General features: G+C 29.1%; 2 protein-coding genes across 2 annotated transcripts in view; one reads left to right on the top strand and one right to left on the bottom strand.

Annotated features, from left to right (window-relative positions):
* Positions 1 to 980: 980 nt before the first annotated feature.
* Positions 981 to 20398, bottom strand: part of LOC129918216 (uncharacterized) — a 79364-nt gene continuing 59946 nt past the window's right edge. Inside the window, exons 7-8 of the mRNA XM_055998618.1 lie at positions 2199 to 2270; positions 981 to 2117 (exon numbers count right to left, since the gene is read on the bottom strand). Coding sequence (XP_055854593.1) covers positions 1701 to 2117; positions 2199 to 2270 — 489 coding nt within the window. The 3' untranslated portion in view covers positions 981 to 1700. The remainder of the gene's footprint in view (positions 2118 to 2198; positions 2271 to 20398) is intronic.
* On the top strand, positions 12196 to 17931 carry LOC129918217 (uncharacterized). The gene is made up of 3 exons (XM_055998619.1): positions 12196 to 12459; positions 12519 to 12695; positions 17656 to 17931. Exons 1-3 carry the CDS (start codon positions 12226 to 12228, stop codon positions 17905 to 17907), a joined length of 663 nt encoding a protein of 220 aa, XP_055854594.1. The 5' UTR covers positions 12196 to 12225; the 3' UTR covers positions 17908 to 17931.

The raw sequence follows: 20398 nt of genomic DNA, 5'->3' as shown, positions 1-20398 counted from the left end.
ATTTTCATTTCTTAAGTAGAATCTTATTTGGAAATCAAAGTAGTTAGACCCGTTTTTTAGAAAAACAATGTGTTACAACAATGCCACTTTCAAAAGCTTATACAAAAATTAAAAAAAAACTTAATATCAATGTAATCAATATGAATTTTTTTTGTATTTATATTTAGATCTCATTTTAATGTGATTAAAAAATGTTTTTCTTGATAAAATTGGAAATTTTTGTACGCATTTTTTTAAACAGTGCAAGTTTTACAATTTAAATTTAAAATTAAGAAGAAAAAAAAAATAATGTTGAGTAAGTATGGACCCAAGCAATCAATCAAGTTTGCTGATCAGCTCTTTTGTTTTACAAAAGTGAAATGTCTGAACTCATTAAAATTAATTCAATATATTTATTTATTTTGAAATAAGTGTGTTGGGTTGGGTATTAAATTATAATTTGACCATAATATAATAATAGAATCAAGAGTCTTGATATTAAATTAAATTTTCGAAAGTAATGTTTGAAAATTAAGAAAATGATATTTTTTGTTGTTATTATAAAATTAGGCTATGGATTAAATTAATAATGAGCTCCAAATTTAGAAAAAGTGTCGTTTTTTTTTACTCGCCAGCAAATAAAAATACCCATAAAATTGGTCAGTTTAGGTTTGAGAACTCTTTACACATTAATCAGAAGCTAATGTTGGTTTTATATCCGGCCATAATATCTATTGTTGGACTTTAGCCTCAGGTCTCGCGACTTTTCATGTTCTTGGTAGTATTCTAGAGAATGTTGAATCTTGTTCAATACGAAGGCGGAGAAGATGATATTCCGATTTAATTCGTCTTAATTCAATACAGTGGTATGTTCTTGATTGTTAAAATAATAATTTTGAAGCTAGAATTGAAATTCAAAACAAAACAAATATACAACTACATTTTTTTAAATATCAACTTCTTTTTTTTTATTTTATTATTTAAACAATTTCCTTTCAGTTCCTTCAACAAAACAAACAAAAATTTGCTTAGCAAAATTTTCAAACACTTCTCATATGCTTTTACTTAATTTGTGCTTTTATTTTACACGACTATTTTTTTTTAATGATACATAAAATTTTATTCAATTTATATTTACATTTATGTTTATGGTAAACAGCATTCTATAAAATTTTCAACTCCTTTTTGCATTTGTTCAATAATTTGTTTTTTTTTTCTCAATATTTTATTTTTAATATACAACTTAAGCTTAAGCCTTAAATATAATTTTAAACATTTATTTTTAAGCTGTAATCAACATTTAATAACCTACTTAAATTTACATAAATATTTATAATTTATTTTTACAAAATAACATTATTTTAGCATATTTTTTTCTTAATTATAAGCATTTGCTGAATATTATATACATTTTTATGAAGAATTTAGTGTTATAGTAAATAATTTGTATAAAGATAAAATTTACAAAGAATTTATTTACAAGAAAGCATTTTTTTCTTTTTTTGTCAAAAATTATAAATTATATCCTGGAGGACTTTTTAATATGTTTTGTCAGTGTTTGTTTGGGAACAACAGTAACTTGTCGTCAATATATAGAACCTGGAAGACATTCGACATTTTGGCCGATTTTACAAAAACACCACAATCTGTGCATAAATCTCAACAGCAACCAGCAGTCCCATCACCAGTCCGTTCAAAATGCACCGATAGCGTTCCAAATGTCAGACAGACGCTATCGAATTACTATCATAAGCGACCAGTAAAGAATCATTCTCCTCGCTGCCACTGCCAGCACTCTTCTCAAGCTCATCAATCACCTCCAGACGAGTCTGTCGATGACTGATTTTATATTTATTACGTTTTATGAATAATGTTCGAACGTTATTATTATTATTGTTGTTACTGGTATTATTATTATTATTAACATTGCATCCTGCTGTTCGACGATGATGATTTCTTCGTCCTTTTGACCCAACATCATCTCCATGATCCAGGATGCTACTGTCACTACTGTCTTCTTCATCATAATACTCATCGTCTTCGTCATCGTCGTCGTCGTCGTCACAACCATAAATGTCATCGTCATCATCCATGTCGAAGAGAAAGCATCCAGTTGCCAAGGATGTTGTAGTTTTGGCCTGCGAGTAGGAGGAGGAGGAGGATGGATATGTGGTGTGAAAGTGCTCAGAATCACTGGCCTTATATCATAGTTCTATTACCTCTGGGCCCTTCCAAGTGATGCCGGCCCGTACAAGATTATAAAATCGCATGACACCCCACATCGCAAGCACCTGCAATGATAATAGAAACAAGAAGAAAAAGAAGAACAAAAAAAAAATCAAATCCCAAGGGAATTATGAAATATTTAATAGGAATTCAGATTTTTAGTTAGAATTTATTTTATGTGATGAAGATGATGAATGAGAGGTGGGGGAAAGTTGTTTTATGATAGGATCGATACTCTATTTGCTTGTATGTGTGTGTGTGTTAGAATTTAATTTCCGGAATTTTGTTATGCTGCTATTAGATATTCCTTTGAATTAGAGATTTCAAGAAGAAATGAAATATTTCATCATTTTTAGGAATGGTAGCCAACTTCTACAATGGCATACCGGGTTACGGTTTAAATTTAAAAACCCCTTGATTTTTGTTTACTTATTTTTATTTAACTTATTTAAGGATTATAATTTTTTGTTAAACTATTTGCACAAATAAAAACAAAATTAGTACAAGAATCCTATACAGTGCGCCAGATTCGGTTTCATGTGACCTTACATAACCATTGTGTATTTAAGACCTTTCCAACAAAACATCATTTATTGAATTCAGATAAGTATTTTAGAAGTTATGATGGAACTAATGAACATATGTACATTGTACATACATACAAACTGGTCAAACATGCAACTCTGCTTTTGGCTTCGCTGTAATCGAGTAAAAAATTTGCCAACTTCCAGAATTTTAACTATTTAGTGAGCAGTAATTTTTACATTTGTATTTGGTTTATCATTAAAAGTCACTGTGGCGTATTAGTAACTTTTTAACTACAAATAAAAATATGAAAAAATAAATGGGTTTAAGAAAAGGCGGGCTTTTGAATTTGTATTTAAGTACATAGCTTTAAGTGGGGCTTAAGTATTTGCAGATCCTGCCTTAATTTAAAAAAAAAATTACACAATTAGTACCTACTAGACTTTAGCCTATAGAGGGCGCTGAAATCGGTTTATGTAATATCACATAACCAGCGCACTAGTAAGACCATTCCAACAGTACTTCATTCGTAAAATTGGGATAAATAGTTTCGAAGTTATGATGCAACATATGAACCTTATTATATTAAAACTGATCAGAAATAGAACCGTTCATTTGGATTTGTAGTAAACAATCTTTAACTTTCGTCATTTTTAAAGCTGTTTTTTGCTTTAATGTTTGCAGATCTAAAACATTGAAAACAAAAAACAAATTCCAATAAATACTAGACTTCTGTCTATAGAGGGCGCTGAAATCGGTTTATGTAATATCACATAACCAGCGTACGAGCAAGACCATCCCAACCATACTTTTTTCGTCAAATCAGGACAAGTAGTTTAGAAGTTATGATGCAACATATGAACATAAATACATATAATCTGGGTCAGACAGAACCATTCTCTTAGTTTCATAGTCGGGTAAAGAAATCCCACCAATTTTCGTCATTTTTAATAATTTTTTTGTTATAATTTTGGCTTTAATATTCGGTTTACAATAATGGGTCACTGTGGTGTATGTGTAACTTTTTTTAATTCAAAAATATTATTAATTTAAAAATTGAATTTATTTCTGGATTTTTTTTTGGGTTAAAATATTTGCAGATCCACCGTACATTGGAAATAAAACACACATTTAGTACCAGGCTTTTGCCTAAAGAGGGCGCTGAAACCGCTTTATGTGATATCACATGACCAATACACGTTCAAGACCATTCAAACAATACCTTATTCATCAATTCGAGATAAGTAATTTAGAAGTTATGATGCCACAGATGAACAGACATGCAAACAAATTGGCCACTGTGGCGTATGAGTAACTTTTTTTTTCAATTCCCTCCACACTAAAGTCTTCAAAATAAATATCGACCCTAAACATTTACAAATAATTTGCAAGAGCAATTTTTCAAACCCTTTAACACTCTGCCTTATCGAAAGACCATTAAATTCAATGGCCAACTAAATGGTTCCTCCTTAATCACAAACTCAAAAAAAAAAAAAAAAAAAAAAAAAAAAAAATCCTGACAAAATGCTTCACGTATTAGAACACAACAAACTTTATCGAAACAAACACACAACAAAAGCCTGAAAGCCAAAACAGAGTAGATTATCACGCAATGGCCATGTATTCATTATATGAGCATAACATGGCGATAAATTTAAGTCAAATATTTACCAGATTCGGATGTCAAATGGTTGGCCGCTGCTATACACGGCTTTTCACACTCATACACACGATAGAATATTATACTCCCGAGTGTGTATTGGTCTTTATCCTTACTACAGAGATTCATTAATGCTTGTATCCTGGAGCTTAATGCATTCACATTGTTCATGTTCACGTTCGTGCCTGGCGGATATCCCGCATCAGTTTTTGTCTTATCTCGAGCCTGATATAATCTATGTACACATAGATTCCACTCCTCCCTAAACCACCCTCTTTTTCTGCAAACCCCCTTTGGTGGATTTTAATGTGGATGGTATTTGACTCCCCAGGGGGGTAAAAAAGGGATTGAACGAGTCCTGCTAAACAATACTGTGAAGCTGAACGGAATCGAATTGGTGCACACGATATAAATCACCCTCACTGCTTTTCACGGTTTAGCAAGCCTCTCCTTTTTGTTTTCTATGGTCATGTTTTCAGTTCGAAGCCATAAACATTGGACAGGTAGTCTCTGTAGGCTTTTCGCCAAACTCGCCACCAGTCCAAGCTAATCGAAATTTATTACACTGTAAATTTGAAATGGATATTTATTGGACCTTAACGACATTCAACACACACGCAATGCATATGTGTGGAAAGTGGTGGTGGATGGTGGTCTTTCTTGCTCTTGTATTCACTTCAATTTTCCTAATTTAAGCCTCTCAGAGGAGTTTAACAATAATAATGAGAATAGTGAAAATAAGGGCGGATTTTTTTTTTATTATTTTGCCACCACACCAATCGTAATATAATTAAATGATTTAGTTGAAAAGTTTGGTTTTGACATTCGAATGATTTGTGAGGTCACAAGTCATATTTATAAATATTTTCTTTTCCAATGAAATTTTAACCATCATTAAAAGAGGTAAATTCGCAGCTTTTTGATAGAGTTATTGAAAAGTAATTAACTTTCAATGTTAATTTAAAACCACATTAATTTTCAAGCATTCAGGCTATTAATTTTTTCAATGCCATTTTTACAGCTAAAAAGGTTTTTTAGAAATATTAAAATGATACTAAATCAAAATGTTGAAATTGTTGCAGGTTTTTTTTTAATCGATTAGTTAAAGGGTTTAATATTCATTGGGCTTTAAAAGGAACTATGACACTGTTAAATTTTCAAATTTTACTCATATATTGGATTTAACTTTAAAAAAAAAACTAGAAAGTGGTACTTGATCTTTACGAAAAAAAAAATGGTTACACTTTGAAACTTGGCAAAAAGTTTGCTTTTGAGATAAGAACCAAAGATCAAAAAAGTTTGAGTAGATCAAAAATATAGTGAAAAAAAAATTGTTTGTGGAATATCACCATACGACACATGTTTTTTATCTATTCTTTGATGCTGAATCTAATGAGACATAAAAATAAAGTCAATACGCAATCTCTACGAAAAGTTATTGCCGATTAAAAACAAGGGTTCTTGTTTTTTGACTTCAAAAGGAAAAATATAACCGAAACCCATGTGAAAAACATGATAAACTGATAAAATTCGTGACAAAGTTTCATCGTAAAAATATTTTTGTTGAAAGGGTGTTTTTTTGATGGGTTGCGTTATGTGCGAGAAATGTATCATATCAGATGATATAAATTTTGTAAATTTAATCACAACAAAAACATTACTGTTAAAAAAAGAGCCAAGTTCTCTTATGTTGAAGTTATGCTGGCACAAAAAGTACTGAAATGTAAAAGTGTACCAAGTTCTAAAGCTTGGCTTTAAATTTGTATAAATAAAATGTTGATTGTTCTCTTGACAATTTTTCTTATTATGCCGATTTTTAAAGCTAATTGAAAAATTGCCAAGCAAACAATAAACATTTTATTTATACAAATTTAAAGCCAAGCTTTAGAACTTGGTACACTTTTACATTTCAGTACTTTTTGTGCCAGCATAACTTCAACATAAGAGAACTTGGCTCTTTTTTTAACAGTAATGTTTTTGTTGTGATTTCACTACTTTTTGCAAGGTATTGCTGTGGAACTTAAAATCTCTATAATTGATGAACACTCAGAGAAAATGGGCGGTTACCACGCCCGCCCCTTGTCTAAAATTCTCAAATTTAAAATTTTTTATTTTGTTTAAACTACCAGGTCTACCATTCTACCAAATTTTAAGGTTCTACTACAGTTAGAAATGCTCTATAATATTTGATGAAAATTCAGCAGAAATGGGCGGTTGCCTCACCCCCTATCCAAAGTTCTCAAATTTTAAATTTTTTATTTGGTATAACTTACTAGCTTTACCATTCTACCAAGTTTCAAGATTCTACGATAGTCAGAAGTGCTCTAAAAAATTTGATAAAATTTAGTGAAAATGGGCGGTTACCACGCCCCCTGGCTAAAATTCTCAAATACAAAATTTTTTCCTTTATATAAACCACCAGCTCTACCATTCTACCAAATTTCAAGATTCTACGATAATCAGAAGTGCTCTATAATATTTGATGAAAATTCAGCGGAAATGGGCGGTTGCCACGCCCCCTGGCTGAGATTCTCAGATTTTAAATTTTTTCCTTTATATAAACTACCAGCTCTACCATTCTACCAAATTTCAAGATTCTACGATAGTCAGAAGTGCTCTATAATAATTGATGAAAATTCGGCGAAAATGGGCGGGTACCACGCCCCCTGAATTGAAAATCTCAAATTTTCGATTTTTTCCTTTGTATACACCATAAGTCCTATCACCATGTAAAATTTCAAGTTTCTACGATAGCGGGAAGTTCTCCATAATTTTGATGATCTGTCAGTGAGTCAGTCAGTCAGTCAGTTACGGTTTTCGCGATTTTTGAAGTCCTATATCTCAGAAACTACTCATCCTAAGAAGCTGAAATTTTGTGAGGAATTTGGGTTTGGCCAGCTCAACAAATGTAGCGAGTTTGAAATTTCTGGCATCTTTGGTGTGGAAGTTAGAGGGGGGTCGAAAATGCCCTGAGTTGTTTCCTGTAAATAAGGGTGTAGTGCCAAAGTTGCTAGAGAACTTGGCTGGGCACTACCGTGCCCCTTGATTTTTTAAGCTTGGTAAAAACATTTCGTTTATCATAGGAACTTAGAATGTAAAGAGAATACAAAATTATCTTTTTTTTAGGAAATGATGAAATTCAGAATAAGTACCACACAAAAATGGGAAAAAAATGGTAGGAATGTTTCATTTATAAGAAGAAAACAAGAATCTAAGCAGTCTATACAAATATTTTAGGTGAGATGGTGTTTTTTTTTGGAAGTAAGGAAAATCCGCTATAAGTGCGATGAAATCAATGGTATATAAAAGGTACATTTACATTATTTATTAAAAATGTTGTCTTTGCCATTGGAAATACAAAAAAAATAAGTCTATAGATACATTTTTTTCATGTGAGTGTATAGAAAATGTGGGTTTATTGAAAAAAAAAAAAAAAAAAATTAAGTAGATAATAATTTTGGTACCCTATCAAAACTCAGCCATTATATTACTTTTGAGACTAGAAACAAGAATCTAAAGTTTCTATAAGAGTATCTATAAGCGTGTTTTTTTTAGTGAAAACAAAAATGATGGGCCACCCTAATGAAATTTATTGAAAACTTTGAACTTGGGATAGAAAGCAAGAATAAAGAGTTTTCATACAAAAATTAGGTGAAAGGGTGTTCTTTCGAAGAGACAGTAAAATCTGTAATTGGTCCCAACACGCCAATGATTTTCGTAAAATACTTAAGAACTCAAGTATTTTACTTAAGAACTTTAATTTGTCATCGAAACCAAAAATAAAATGAATCATTGCATTTTTGGGAACAATTAATGTCTCTTCGAAAAAAAAACACCTTTTCATCCAAGAGCAAACTTTATGCCAATTTTTAGGAGGTACCTAATAGTTTTTTTTTTAATTGCTAATTTTATGTAAAAATACGATTTTACCTCTTTACTATTATATTTTATTAGATTTGACAATTATGTGTGTATATTCATTTGTTTATTACGTATTTAATATTTTCTATCTGAATCATAAAAAACAAATAGAAAATGTTTCTAAAAATCCAAATATAAGAACTAGTATCTAAATGGGTAACTATGGTGTATGCGTAACTTTTTTGGTTCTAATGAAATTTTTTTTTAAGAAATTGACTTTTCACAACTATAACTATAAGAACCTTTTAGACATAAACTACGGTTTATATTTTAGTAACAAAAACAGTCCCTAAAACCATATATGTATTTATCGAATACTGTCAAAAACGGAAGCAATCGAAAAAAAAAACTTTTTTAAGATTTGTTTTAATAATTTTGTAATATTTTTGTATTTTCTCTCGTATAAACATCTTCCGGCCTAGCTAGTTTTAATTTATAAAATTTAGTTCATAGTGGAGTAACTAAAGCTCAAAAATTGGCAATATTAGGGAACCCGGCCGAACAGCTTAGATTTTGATGATTTTTTTTTCAAACGTCGTTAACTAAAAATACTTTAAAGTCTATAAATTAAAAATTGCCATTGTTGCCGTTTTGATTTTTTAAATTTAATTGAAGATTTTTGTGAACAAAAACAAATTTTTTTCAAAAATTTTTCTTAAATTTCATAAATTAATTGATGCCAAAAGATTTTCTAGGAAATTCAAGGAAAAAAATATATGGGAGTGAGGGACAATCTTCCATAGCTTAAGCGATAGATGCAATTTTCTTATTAATTGACTTCAAACACAAAAAAAAAATATTTGAACACAACGGCAACACCTACAATATTCAAATATATATATATATTTTAAAAGCTAGAAGCCTAGTCATATATGTAAAATTAAAATTAAGTTAATTGAATGAACGGCTTTTGAAAGAATGGTAATTGAACTCAGATTTTTGAAAAAAAAAAAATTATTGAAAAAATTTTAACATGTCGTTTTTTAAACTTGGTCGTTATATAAAATGCATTTATTTTCAAATTTTTTTGGCCGCATTTATTATGATTTCAAATTATAAAAGGAAATGTCAATATGTATTACGGTTTATGAAAAAAATTTAAAAGTATTTCATTTTCAAAGAACTTTTTTTAATAAAAGTTTTGAAAAAAAAATGTAACTTATTTTTTTTTAAAGTTCAACATCTAAACATAAAATTATTTTGTATTCATTTAATAACCCTTACTGTTGAAAGTTAAATAGCAAAAATTTAAAGTTCCTATTTACCACAGTCTTTGAGAAAATTAATTATTTCAATGCAAAAATTCAGTTTTAATAAAAAAAAAACCATTGAAATTGAAGTAATTTTTCATTTTTTTTTTTCAAAAGTGTGATATATTTTACCTTTTTTGCTTCGAAATTCAACTGATAATATTTATGGCCAAACATTTTTTTTTAATAAATTCATATTTTATTAGAAAAAGTTTGGAAAAAAGTCATTTTAAATTTTTCTAATAACATTTTTTTTTTTTTTTAATTCTGGGTTTGAGGACCATTTTTTCAAAAAGTCTTGATTAAATTTAGTGGATTTAAATTTAAGAGATAAGAATGAGCGTCTGGCTTTTTAAAAATGTATTTTAAAATATTGTAGGTGTTGCCGTTGTTTTCAAAATATTTCTTTTTGTGTTTGAGGTCAGAATGTTAGAAAATTGCATTTATCGCTCAAACGATGGAAGATTGTCCCTTACTGCCTTTTATATATTTTCCTTAAATTACCTGGAGAATCTTTTGCTATCATTTGTTTTATGAAATTTAAGAAAAAAAAAATGGTTTTGTTAAAAAAAAATTAATTTTAATTTAAAAAAAACAATACGGCAACACCGGCAATTTTTAATCTATAGACTTTAAAGTATTTTTATTTATCTACGTTTGAAAAAAAAATCGTCAAAATCAGAGCTGTTCGGCCGGGTTCCCTAATAATTTGCTTTAGTTACTCTACTATCAGGAAAAAAAAATAAAAAACAGATAAATAACTTTTTTTTTTCTCGGCGGTCAAGTTCAAAATTGAAAGTCTTTTTTATTTGAAAAATTTTCCAATTTTACAAATCCTATAAATCGATTAACCAAAATAATACTATGCTACTATATCCTCGTTTTTTAAAAATACTTAATTCTATACTTCTATTCCCTTGGTTATTTCTCTTAACTCTTAGGCCAAATTTATTCACACTCCATTAAATTTAAAATCGCAAATTTTAAAATTTTTACGCGATTTGACAGTTTTCAAATTTTTAATGGATATTTTAAATTTAATGGTGAGTGAATAAATTAAGCCTTAAACCAAAAAAAATATTTCTTCTTTTATCTTTGCTTTACTCCATAAATTGAAGAAAGTTTTGAAACCCCATAAGTCTTTAAAATCTCAATAAAATATGGATTTAATTTTTTGTATACCAATGTAAATATTAATCATCCACGATTAAAAATATTTCGCAATATAAAATCAAACAAAAACGAGAACACATTTCAAGAAAAGCTTCAAAATTTATTCAAAACAGCTCCCTAGTGCTTAAAATTTATGACACATGTATGAATGAACCATCATCCACCCAACCTTAACAATAAATAAAAATTCATGTTTTAAACATTTCATGTAGCAAGCATCAGCAGATGCCATTTATCTTTTTTTAATATTTAGAAAAAGGACTTAGACATGTTACATCTTCATAAAGATAATGAGATTCCTAATAACAATGTCTTGAATATAATATTCTTCACCATTAAATCCAGTCATATAAAAGAAAAGGTCTCAAAATCCCTATCAAAAATGTGTCTTAAAGCAAACACCAACAAATTTTATGATTTTGTAACTCTTTTTTGTGGGCATATTTTATTTCAAGCATCTTCCCAACCAAAAATTAAGGACTTTTAATCTCCACAAGAACAAAAAACCACTTGCTTCAGTTGAAAAACTTTCATAATTAACAACAACTGATGCTTGATGATGGTAAGCCAGAAAGCTTACATGTGTTATAAGTTAAGGCAGAACTTCATAATTTTCCAAAAAAAAAACGTGCCCATCAAAGATCTCACAAATAGGCACTTAAACAAGTTATACAAAAACACACAATGAACACGAAGAAGAAACTTTTTAACAACGATTAGAGGCCATATTACATGACCAACTTGTAAAAATTTCCTTCTCCAAGGACGAAAAAAAGAAAATAACAAAACAAAAAAAAAAAAACTCATCCCATTCGGAACACTCGAGACCAACAAAGAATAATGAAAGAACTTTCTTTATTCTCAATTCTCTGGAAATCTTTTTTTAAGCTCGAACCTTCTTCTGCTTAAAAGAATAACCTAATTGTTCTGCATAGGTCCTTGAGGGATATGCAATTAAATATCCCCAATCTCCCAATGTGACATTTTTTTTTCTTATCCCCATTAGCTTTTTAATTTTCAAGGTGAATTTCGTTGTTTGCCAAAGCACTGACATTGACAGAGTTGAACCCAAACCTACAAAAAAAAATATAAAATTCAAAAAAAAGGTGAGAAAAAGCTGTCATTTTGAATAATCAAATTATCCTTGACAAAGAGAGCTTTTGACAGACGCTACTTTGCTCCGTTAACCTGGCTTTAGATGGATCCATTTATCGTTAACCATCCCTGTCGGGGTTAATTATGCAAAACGAAGAATTGTGGTTCCCTTTTGGGTTTTTTTTTTTTTTTTGCAACTGAAAAACCTGAGATGGCTTCAAGGCTATAATTCAAATCCCATGTGCTTAGCTTATGGCTCCTGTATTTTTATAATGTTTTCATGAATTCACTGTGTTTGGATGTTGGATTTTTTCAAATGAATTATCCTTGCTGAGCACTTAGTGTCGTTTTCATTCTAAATGTTGTTTTTTTTTTTTTAATTCTGACAAAATAAAAATGTACAAAATTGAACATTTCGAAGAAAAATTTTGCGGTGCCAATTCGAATTCATATTGTTTCGCAAATAATAACAATAATTGCGATGGATATTCAATTTGGCAATTTTGTCCTTGGAAACGATGGCAAACTCTTAAGCAATTAGTAAATTTTCCTGAAAATTTGTCGCTGTGTCGTCCCGAGTGGTTTGCATTGATATTTTGGTTGAGTTTGATTTTAAGTTTGGGTGGAATTGTAAGTTGTTGTTGGGTTTTTGTTTTGAATTTGATAAAATATTTTTTTTTGTGAAATAGTATTATAGTGGAAAAGAATTACTAGCAGTTTATTATGGATCATGGAATTTGATGAAAACTGATGATAAGGATGAACAATTGCAAATGATTTCTCCAGTGGTACAAAGAAATGCAAGACTTATTTCAGCGGCATTGATGGTTAAAGCTTGGATGGGACTTTTTATTGGAATTAGCACAGTGAGTTGATTTCATTTACGATTTTGAATAAGTGTCAAATATTTAGATATTTGGCTATAGTTTTCTCTATTACAAGTTCGAAAAGGAATCATGTCTTTTTCTAGAACATCAAAAAACCCGAATGCACAAAATTTCAAAAATACAGTAAAAATCACGAATGGAAAAATCTAGAATGTCAAAATCTCGAACGTACAAAAATCTCGATTTACATAATCTCAAAACCGTAAAATAAAATCTCGAAAATTTTGTTTTATCGATCTGTCAGTTGAATCCGGTCACATAACAGATGCGACGGATTCTATGGTTTGGGCCCTTCATAGTCGTGATCTAGGTCACAGTAGAGCGTAGGCGCGTTCATCTTTTAATAAAAAACTGTATCATATTATACCAACGGAATGGAATAAGTTGAACTTAAAGTCTGAGCTCTAAAAAAGAGATTCACATTTATTTTACTTATTAAATACCATAAGCTAAAATTTCAAAATTTAATTGCTTTTAGAGATTTTGTATTTCGAGATTTTTACAATAATCCTAGATAGAACACATTTGCTATTTTGGTTTTCGAGATTTTGTAATTCCAGATTTTGACTTCGATATTCTGTCTTTCGAGATTTTGGATTGTGAAATGACGGAGTAAACCCGTTCGAAAAAATAAAAATTGAAAGTTAAAAAAAGTGGATATCTCATGAAAATTGATAAAAAAGTTTGTGCAAAAAAAATTGTATATTACTTAAAAGTTTGTATCTAGCGGTTTTGTAGGCTCTTCAGATGAGGGATCCGTTTCTGGTGTATTTGATGAATTTAATTTCTTAAAAATTATTTACATAGGTAATTTAAAGTAAAATTTTTTTCGATCACTACGCAAACATCTTATACAGGGTTTCCCAAAAGTTAACGTCGAAACGAAAACGGTAGATAGGGTAGGTGGTAGGTGGAGATAGGGTAGGTGCAAAAATGTTTTACATGACTCTAATTCAATGAACCGTAGTGTGAAAAAAATGCACTACGATGTTTCGGCAAGTTACCTTAAAAGTTGGTGTGTTCAATTTTTTTTTCAAAATGGTATAACATTGTTGAGAATATTCCATTAATAACCGAGATAAAATTTATTTTCTTAAGAAATCCGACTTTTTTATTAGGTATAATGAACAAAGTAAAAAAAGTAATGAAAATTATTTTTTTTTTAAATTATTTAATTTATGTACATACATTTGATCAATTCACCATTTGTAAGACAAAATCTTAACTGGATGGATCAATTTTACTACAGAAAATTTAGTCAAACTCGACAATTCTTACAAAGTTGAATCTCGGCAACTGCTAAGCTTACCTATAAATACAATTTTAGGCGCTATTAGGATGTTACAATTTTTTTTTTTTAGAACCTATACTTATTGTTTAAGCTTGAATTACCGAAAACTGAAAAATTAATTTTTTTTTGATTTTGGATTGAATTTCCATTGACGTTCAAGGTCGAAAACTAAAAGCTAAAATTATTCGTCAAAGTAAGTAGGCAACGCATGGACTTTCTGATGGAAAAATGATTTCAGAGTCTATTACAAAAGAGTTATGTGGTGTGGTTGACAGCAAAAAAATTCAAACAAAAAACACAAAGACAGTCACGGTGACATTGGTGATGACACTCATTCTGACAGTGGAAACGTTAACAGATAATAATAAGAAGAATACTAAATAATGAATGAAAGCCATAACTTATTTATTATGTTTATTGGACTATATGAATTAATATCAATTTTAAAGTACTTTTGTGACCTTTTTTCCAATTGCGTTTCGCCCAGGTACAACAGTGGGGCTCATCAATTAGATGCTGTTGTATACCTTTTCTAAGCCGCAAAAAATGTTAATAAATAATGTTTTTGGTAATGTCAGTGAGGTAAGAAATTAGTTCCCATATTAAAATAGGGTGATAGAAAGTGTATTAAGTGTATGATAGATAAAAAAATATAAGCATAGCTTAACCCAATAACAAATAAACTTTAAGACTTGGTGGATGTGACTAGTTAAAATAAATTTACAGTTAATATTAATATTATTTTTTTTTTTTTAAATTACGACTTTTATCTACTTTACAAATGTTTTCATAAGTATGAAAAAAAAGTTAAAAAAAAGATTTTCGACGTGATAACGTCTTATACATAAATCGATGAACCATGGCAGCCACCACAAAAAAGTGACGCCATTTTCTCCCGTTCCACTCTCGCACTTTCACAGTGCGGCGAAAAATTTCAATTAAAAATTAAAAATAAACTATTAGAGATACAAAAATCTTCTTTAGCTTATTTAAAAGATAATAACCTAAAGCTTAATCCAAATGAAGGATTTTTAAAAATTCCGTCATTTAATAGGGTAAACAGGGGTAAAACGTAAAGATGAAATTTTAGATAAAATCTAAACGCGAAGTTGTAGAGAGTTGATTTTTTTTTTTTTATGACAAAATGATGATTTTTGGTAGGAAAGGTGCCAGGTGAAAGATTAGGGAAAAAAAATTAGGTGCTAATACAAATTTTTTTCCAACACTCTGCGTTTCAAAATATGTATGAATTTTTGGGTAGTTTTTGATTTTTAGTTTATTTTTGGAGCGTTCAAAAAATCAAATTATAGGATATGTAGGTTTTGGCCTTATGCATACATGTGCAAATTGGAAACGTTTAGTGAGTTTTGACTGAATAACGGAAGAAAAAAGTTTTTTTAAAAACACACGTTTTTTGACCGTTTTTAACGGATTTTCATGGTTTTTTATTTTTATCTTTTTTTCTTTAATAGATAAAGGAATAAAATATATGAAGTAATGATAGACCATGACTACGACTAAATGTGTGCGATTTCAATTATTTTTGTAAACACAATTTTGAGATAACGGTAAAATAAAATTTTAGAATTTAACAGGTTATAACTTTCGACCAAGAGCAGATAGAAATTTTATTAAAATTTAATGAGCATCCTGATACAATTACCTTTCATTTGGTATATCACACATAACGGTAGACAAACTATAAGCTACACAATGTTAAATCAAGAAACTTGCGAAAAACATCAAAACACCAATGGAGATCTGTTGCCCCCCGAACAGCCACCAGTGTGGGAAGTACCGTAATCTCAGTCTGGAAATTCGACATGGTTGACTTTAAAAAATTCTAACTTCTCTTGTAGGCATTTTTGAAATGAGATTGATACGTCATATGAAAGGTGATAAGCTTTCACATGGTATAAAATTGTTTATAGGTTGTCAAACAAAAAAATTGATTCCATAGCGTGAGAACATTAAAATAAATGTTTTTTTGCTTTTTTTAATGAAATTTGATCGAGTTAAAAAAATTCTAGCTCTTTTTTTAGATGTCTCATAGACCTGATCGATATACATATATATATTTTGAGCTAAGGCAATAAGCTTTCAGATGGTATAAAATGTATAGGTTGCTAGGGAAAAAATGGAATTAATGACGTGAGAAGATAAAAATTTATGTTTTTTTTGCTTTTTTTGATGAAAATGATTGTTTTCAATAAATTATTTTTATACTTTTTGCGCATTGTAAAAATTTAAAAATGTGTTTATTCTTAAGAAGAAATACTTGGCTTTTAAATTGCATAATTTTTTTGTTAGCTTTATCTTTTTGTTTTTAATCACAATTACAATTACGCTTTATCATGAAATACCTCAAAATATTTTTACTGAATCATATTTAGGAAACTAATGTTCGGGAAGTAGGTATACCTATTATTGCTTTCAATTCAATTCATATGATCCATGTTAATACCAGCTCCCACTAACTCTTTTGAAAAATCGATTTTTGGACAGCTTTCTGATGAAAAACTATTGCCATGTGAGACTGTAATAGACAGTTGATTTTGATTATTAACAAAAAAATAACTTTTTTTTTTTAAACTAACCTACAAAATTGGATATTTTTTCTGAAAACTTATGGAAGCTTCTAAGAATTATAATTTGAACAAAATCTTTTTATCCTTTTTTGAACGAAAAATCAACTTTCACTTGATTGATTCCTGTCAATAATTCTCAGAATATTGTCCAGCTCTTTGAACAGACTTATAACTTCTAACACAAATCCTAACAGAGACCAATTAGAATCTCTATGACAGTTGATAGAAATGGAGTAAGAAATATTTATAAATTCTTGGATGCCAGAACTATGCCAGAGAGAAGCAAAAACAAGAAATATCGTATGTACCATGAAAATATAAAAATATACAGTTCTTAGAAATGTAACATCAAAGCATGAAGCTGAACAAAATTTTGTGTCAACAAAATAATGATGCAACTAATGAGGCAACACTAATTTGTATGTCCAAAAAATTCAATAGTAAATAAAATTCATGACGAAAACAGCGCACTTAAAAACCTATTTCGAAGCATTTGAGTTTTAAAAAAGGTCATCAGAAAATCATTTGGTTCACAGAAACAATTATTCAATTTTTTTCCCTTTATAACCGTTTCCTGTTTGTTTTAATAGATTTATTTGAAAAGTCAATGCATTCGGTTTGCGTGTTTCAATATTGATATAGTTTTTAATCAACACAAAATCAAATGCAAATTAAACAATTTTGGTTACAACACTGAATTTGCATTTTTTGAAAAAACAAATAAGAACTAGCTATTTGCACAAAAGATAAATAAATTTGAAACATTTTCTGAAACATCAACAAAACTTTTTATTTTATTTATTTTAACAACAATGGATTTATCGACAAAAGCTGATGTGTACCAAAAACAAAACTACTAAAAAAAGGAAATCCAGCAAAAACTGATTTTTCCTAATTGAATTTGAAATGCAAAAAAAAAAACGAAACCCTTTCAAAGCTTAATCAAGGATTAGCCTATGCACACACACACACACACACACACACATTCAAATTCCATTTTTCAAAAAAAGCCAAAATGTTTCTCTCTAGTTGTTTTTTTTTTTTTGTGTTTTTTTTTCAGGTAACTCCATCAGCAATCTCAACTTGGTTAGCAATTTATTCGGTGACTATTTTTGTGCATTTAATCCTTTGGATTGGTGAAACTCTGTTCGTTAAAAATAAATTGGATTTTAGAAGTTGCTGTAAACATTTGATGCCCGTTGGTACACTTTTATTGGTTCGTTGCGTTCATGGAGTTTTCATAAGAGAAATTGAAAGACGTGCAAATATTGAAGAACTTGATTTATTAACTAAATTGGGTAAAAATTGGTGATCAATAAAATTTAAAACAAGGATACTTTTTCATCGTTGTTCTTTTTTTTTTAGTAATTTTTCAGTTTTAATTGAAAATCTCCTTAGTTTTATCCTCTGGGATCAAATGGAGAAAAACATTTAAAATAGTGTAATGTCAAAGTTTTTTTGTGCTCAGTTAAAGGATAACTTTAATTAACTCGAAGAATTTTTTTCATCCTCCTTTGTTTCTGCATTCATGACCGGAGGGTTTGATGGTCTGTCGACTGCATAGAAGAAGCAAAAAAAGAAAATAGAAGAAAAGTGTGAACTTTCACTCCTCTTTGAGAGAAAAAAAGGAATCCTCACACAATGTCCTGGGAGTTGGAAGAGCACTTTATCTGCTTCCGGAACACCCGTCACCTGTGGATAACGAATACCATCGTAAAGCAAACAAAACAAAAAGAAAATAGAACGGATATTTTATTTAACTATGCTGGCACGTAGGTCAAATTGATGGGATACATCCTAGAGGCCCGATGTCTCTAAGTCAAAGGGATCTGTTTGAATTCTAAGTAAATTTGCTAGTGGTATAGATTTCTCCTTTTTGCTAGATAAAGAAACAAGAACAGGTGAGATGATGGGAATATAAATCAAAGACTTGAAGAAAAAACTTTTCTCAACAAAAGAAAGGTAAAAGTTTGAAGGTGTTTTTAAAGATCAAGTTCGTGGGGATTTTTTCTTTAATCATTTTCTATCATTTAAGGACTTATGTTTATTTGAGTTTATTGTTCGATATTTCATTGGGAATCGACGAATAGCCTTAAATGTAGACAAACTGTTTATAGATTAAGGCACTGATCAATTCAGATACATCATAATCTTAATCAGTCATAAAAAGAAGAAAATCTGGCTCGAAAAATCAAAAGCTTAGATTTAATGATTTTAGCAAAAATTAATATTGAAAACAAAAACATTTTACTAAAAACCAAGTACTTGCAATCGGTCTCTTAATTTTAAATGTTCAAAAACAACAAGGTGATTTAACTTTTGTCCCAAACTGAATAAGCTTGACAGAAGTACTTTAAGCTACTATGGATGTAATATTATGATAAATGCCACTCTTCTGTTGACTGCTTCAAAAATAAATAAATTTAAATATAATATATTGTTGAAAAATGGCTACCAAAAAGTAATTGGTTTCATTTTTTCGAGCAAAAGAAAAAAATTAAAAAAAAATTACACATACGCCACAGTGACCATATAAGTTTAAACATTTAAAAATTGAATGATTATGATATGTTACAAAAACTGAAACTTATTGGATTATTTGTATAATGACGACTTTGTTTCAATGATAATACATACCTCCGGAAATCAAGTTTCGAAACTTAACACATCTTTAAAAAATGTTAGTGTTACAAAAAAAAATGGAATTTTTTTGTGATTTTTGAGAATGTCTATATTTAAGAACATAATTTTCGTTTCTTAATATACGAATACAAAAATATAAAATATTTTAAATTGAAAGTTTTGAATGAACAACAAAAATATTTTTGTTTTTAATTATCGATCCACCGACTTGGAAAAATAATTGGATCTGAATTATTTAACATCCGGTTGAAATTCTTTAATTATAATTTTTTTTGCAATTTTTTGTACATACATTAAATTAAAAGCAAGTTTAAGGAAATCTAAACATATTTCCAATGGTTTATTAAAGTAGATTATTGCTTTTTGTTTCATTTCATAATGCACGACTGAGTCAAACATACTTGCTCTTCTGGTAAAAATTGCTTAAAGTAGTAAAGTTGTTTATTTAAAAATTAAAAAAATAATATTTTTTTTATTTATTTTTAGCCTATTTTTTCTGAAACTTAGTATCTACTAATTTTTTTACGATTAAAATGAAATTGAGTGGCTACTAAAATGTAGAAAAAACACTTATTAAAAAAATGGATTTTTCAATATATACTTCTTTTTAATGCATATCTCCGATACAACGTGTTTTCGAGATTTTGCAATTTTGTCAAAAACCGCTAATTTTGATAAAATTAAGCGGGTCGTACCTATTACTGTATTTCAAAATTCTGTATGGTATGATTAAAATGCTGTATTTCAAAACACTGCAAAAAAAATCCTGTACTGTACGAGCAAAATACTGTATGTTATAATGCTGTATTACAAAATTCTATATATCAAAATTCTGTATATTGAAAAAATACTGTATTTTCGAAAAATGTCGAAAATGTTAACAAACTGCCTATATATTTATATTAGTGGAATTATTGAAAAATGATACAGTTTGATGGACTAAGTGATTAATGGAAGTATATTGTTTATTGAATGGATAAAAAAAAACGAGGACAAAAAATGAAAATAATTTTTGTAAAAATATTTATCCAACTGTTGTCGAGTAGTCGGAGTAAAATAGATCACAACAAAAACATTACTGTTAAAAAAAGAGCCAAGTTCTCCTATGTTGAAATTATGCTAGCACAAAAAGTACTGAAATGTAAAAGTGTACCAAGTTC

The sequence above is a fragment of the Episyrphus balteatus genome, chromosome 4, assembly GCF_945859705.1.
Source record: "Episyrphus balteatus chromosome 4, idEpiBalt1.1, whole genome shotgun sequence".
In the NCBI taxonomy this organism is placed as follows: domain Eukaryota; kingdom Metazoa; phylum Arthropoda; class Insecta; order Diptera; family Syrphidae; genus Episyrphus; species Episyrphus balteatus.
The sequence above is the reverse complement of the archived record's forward strand: the minus strand, read 5'-3'. Positions and strand labels throughout refer to the sequence as shown.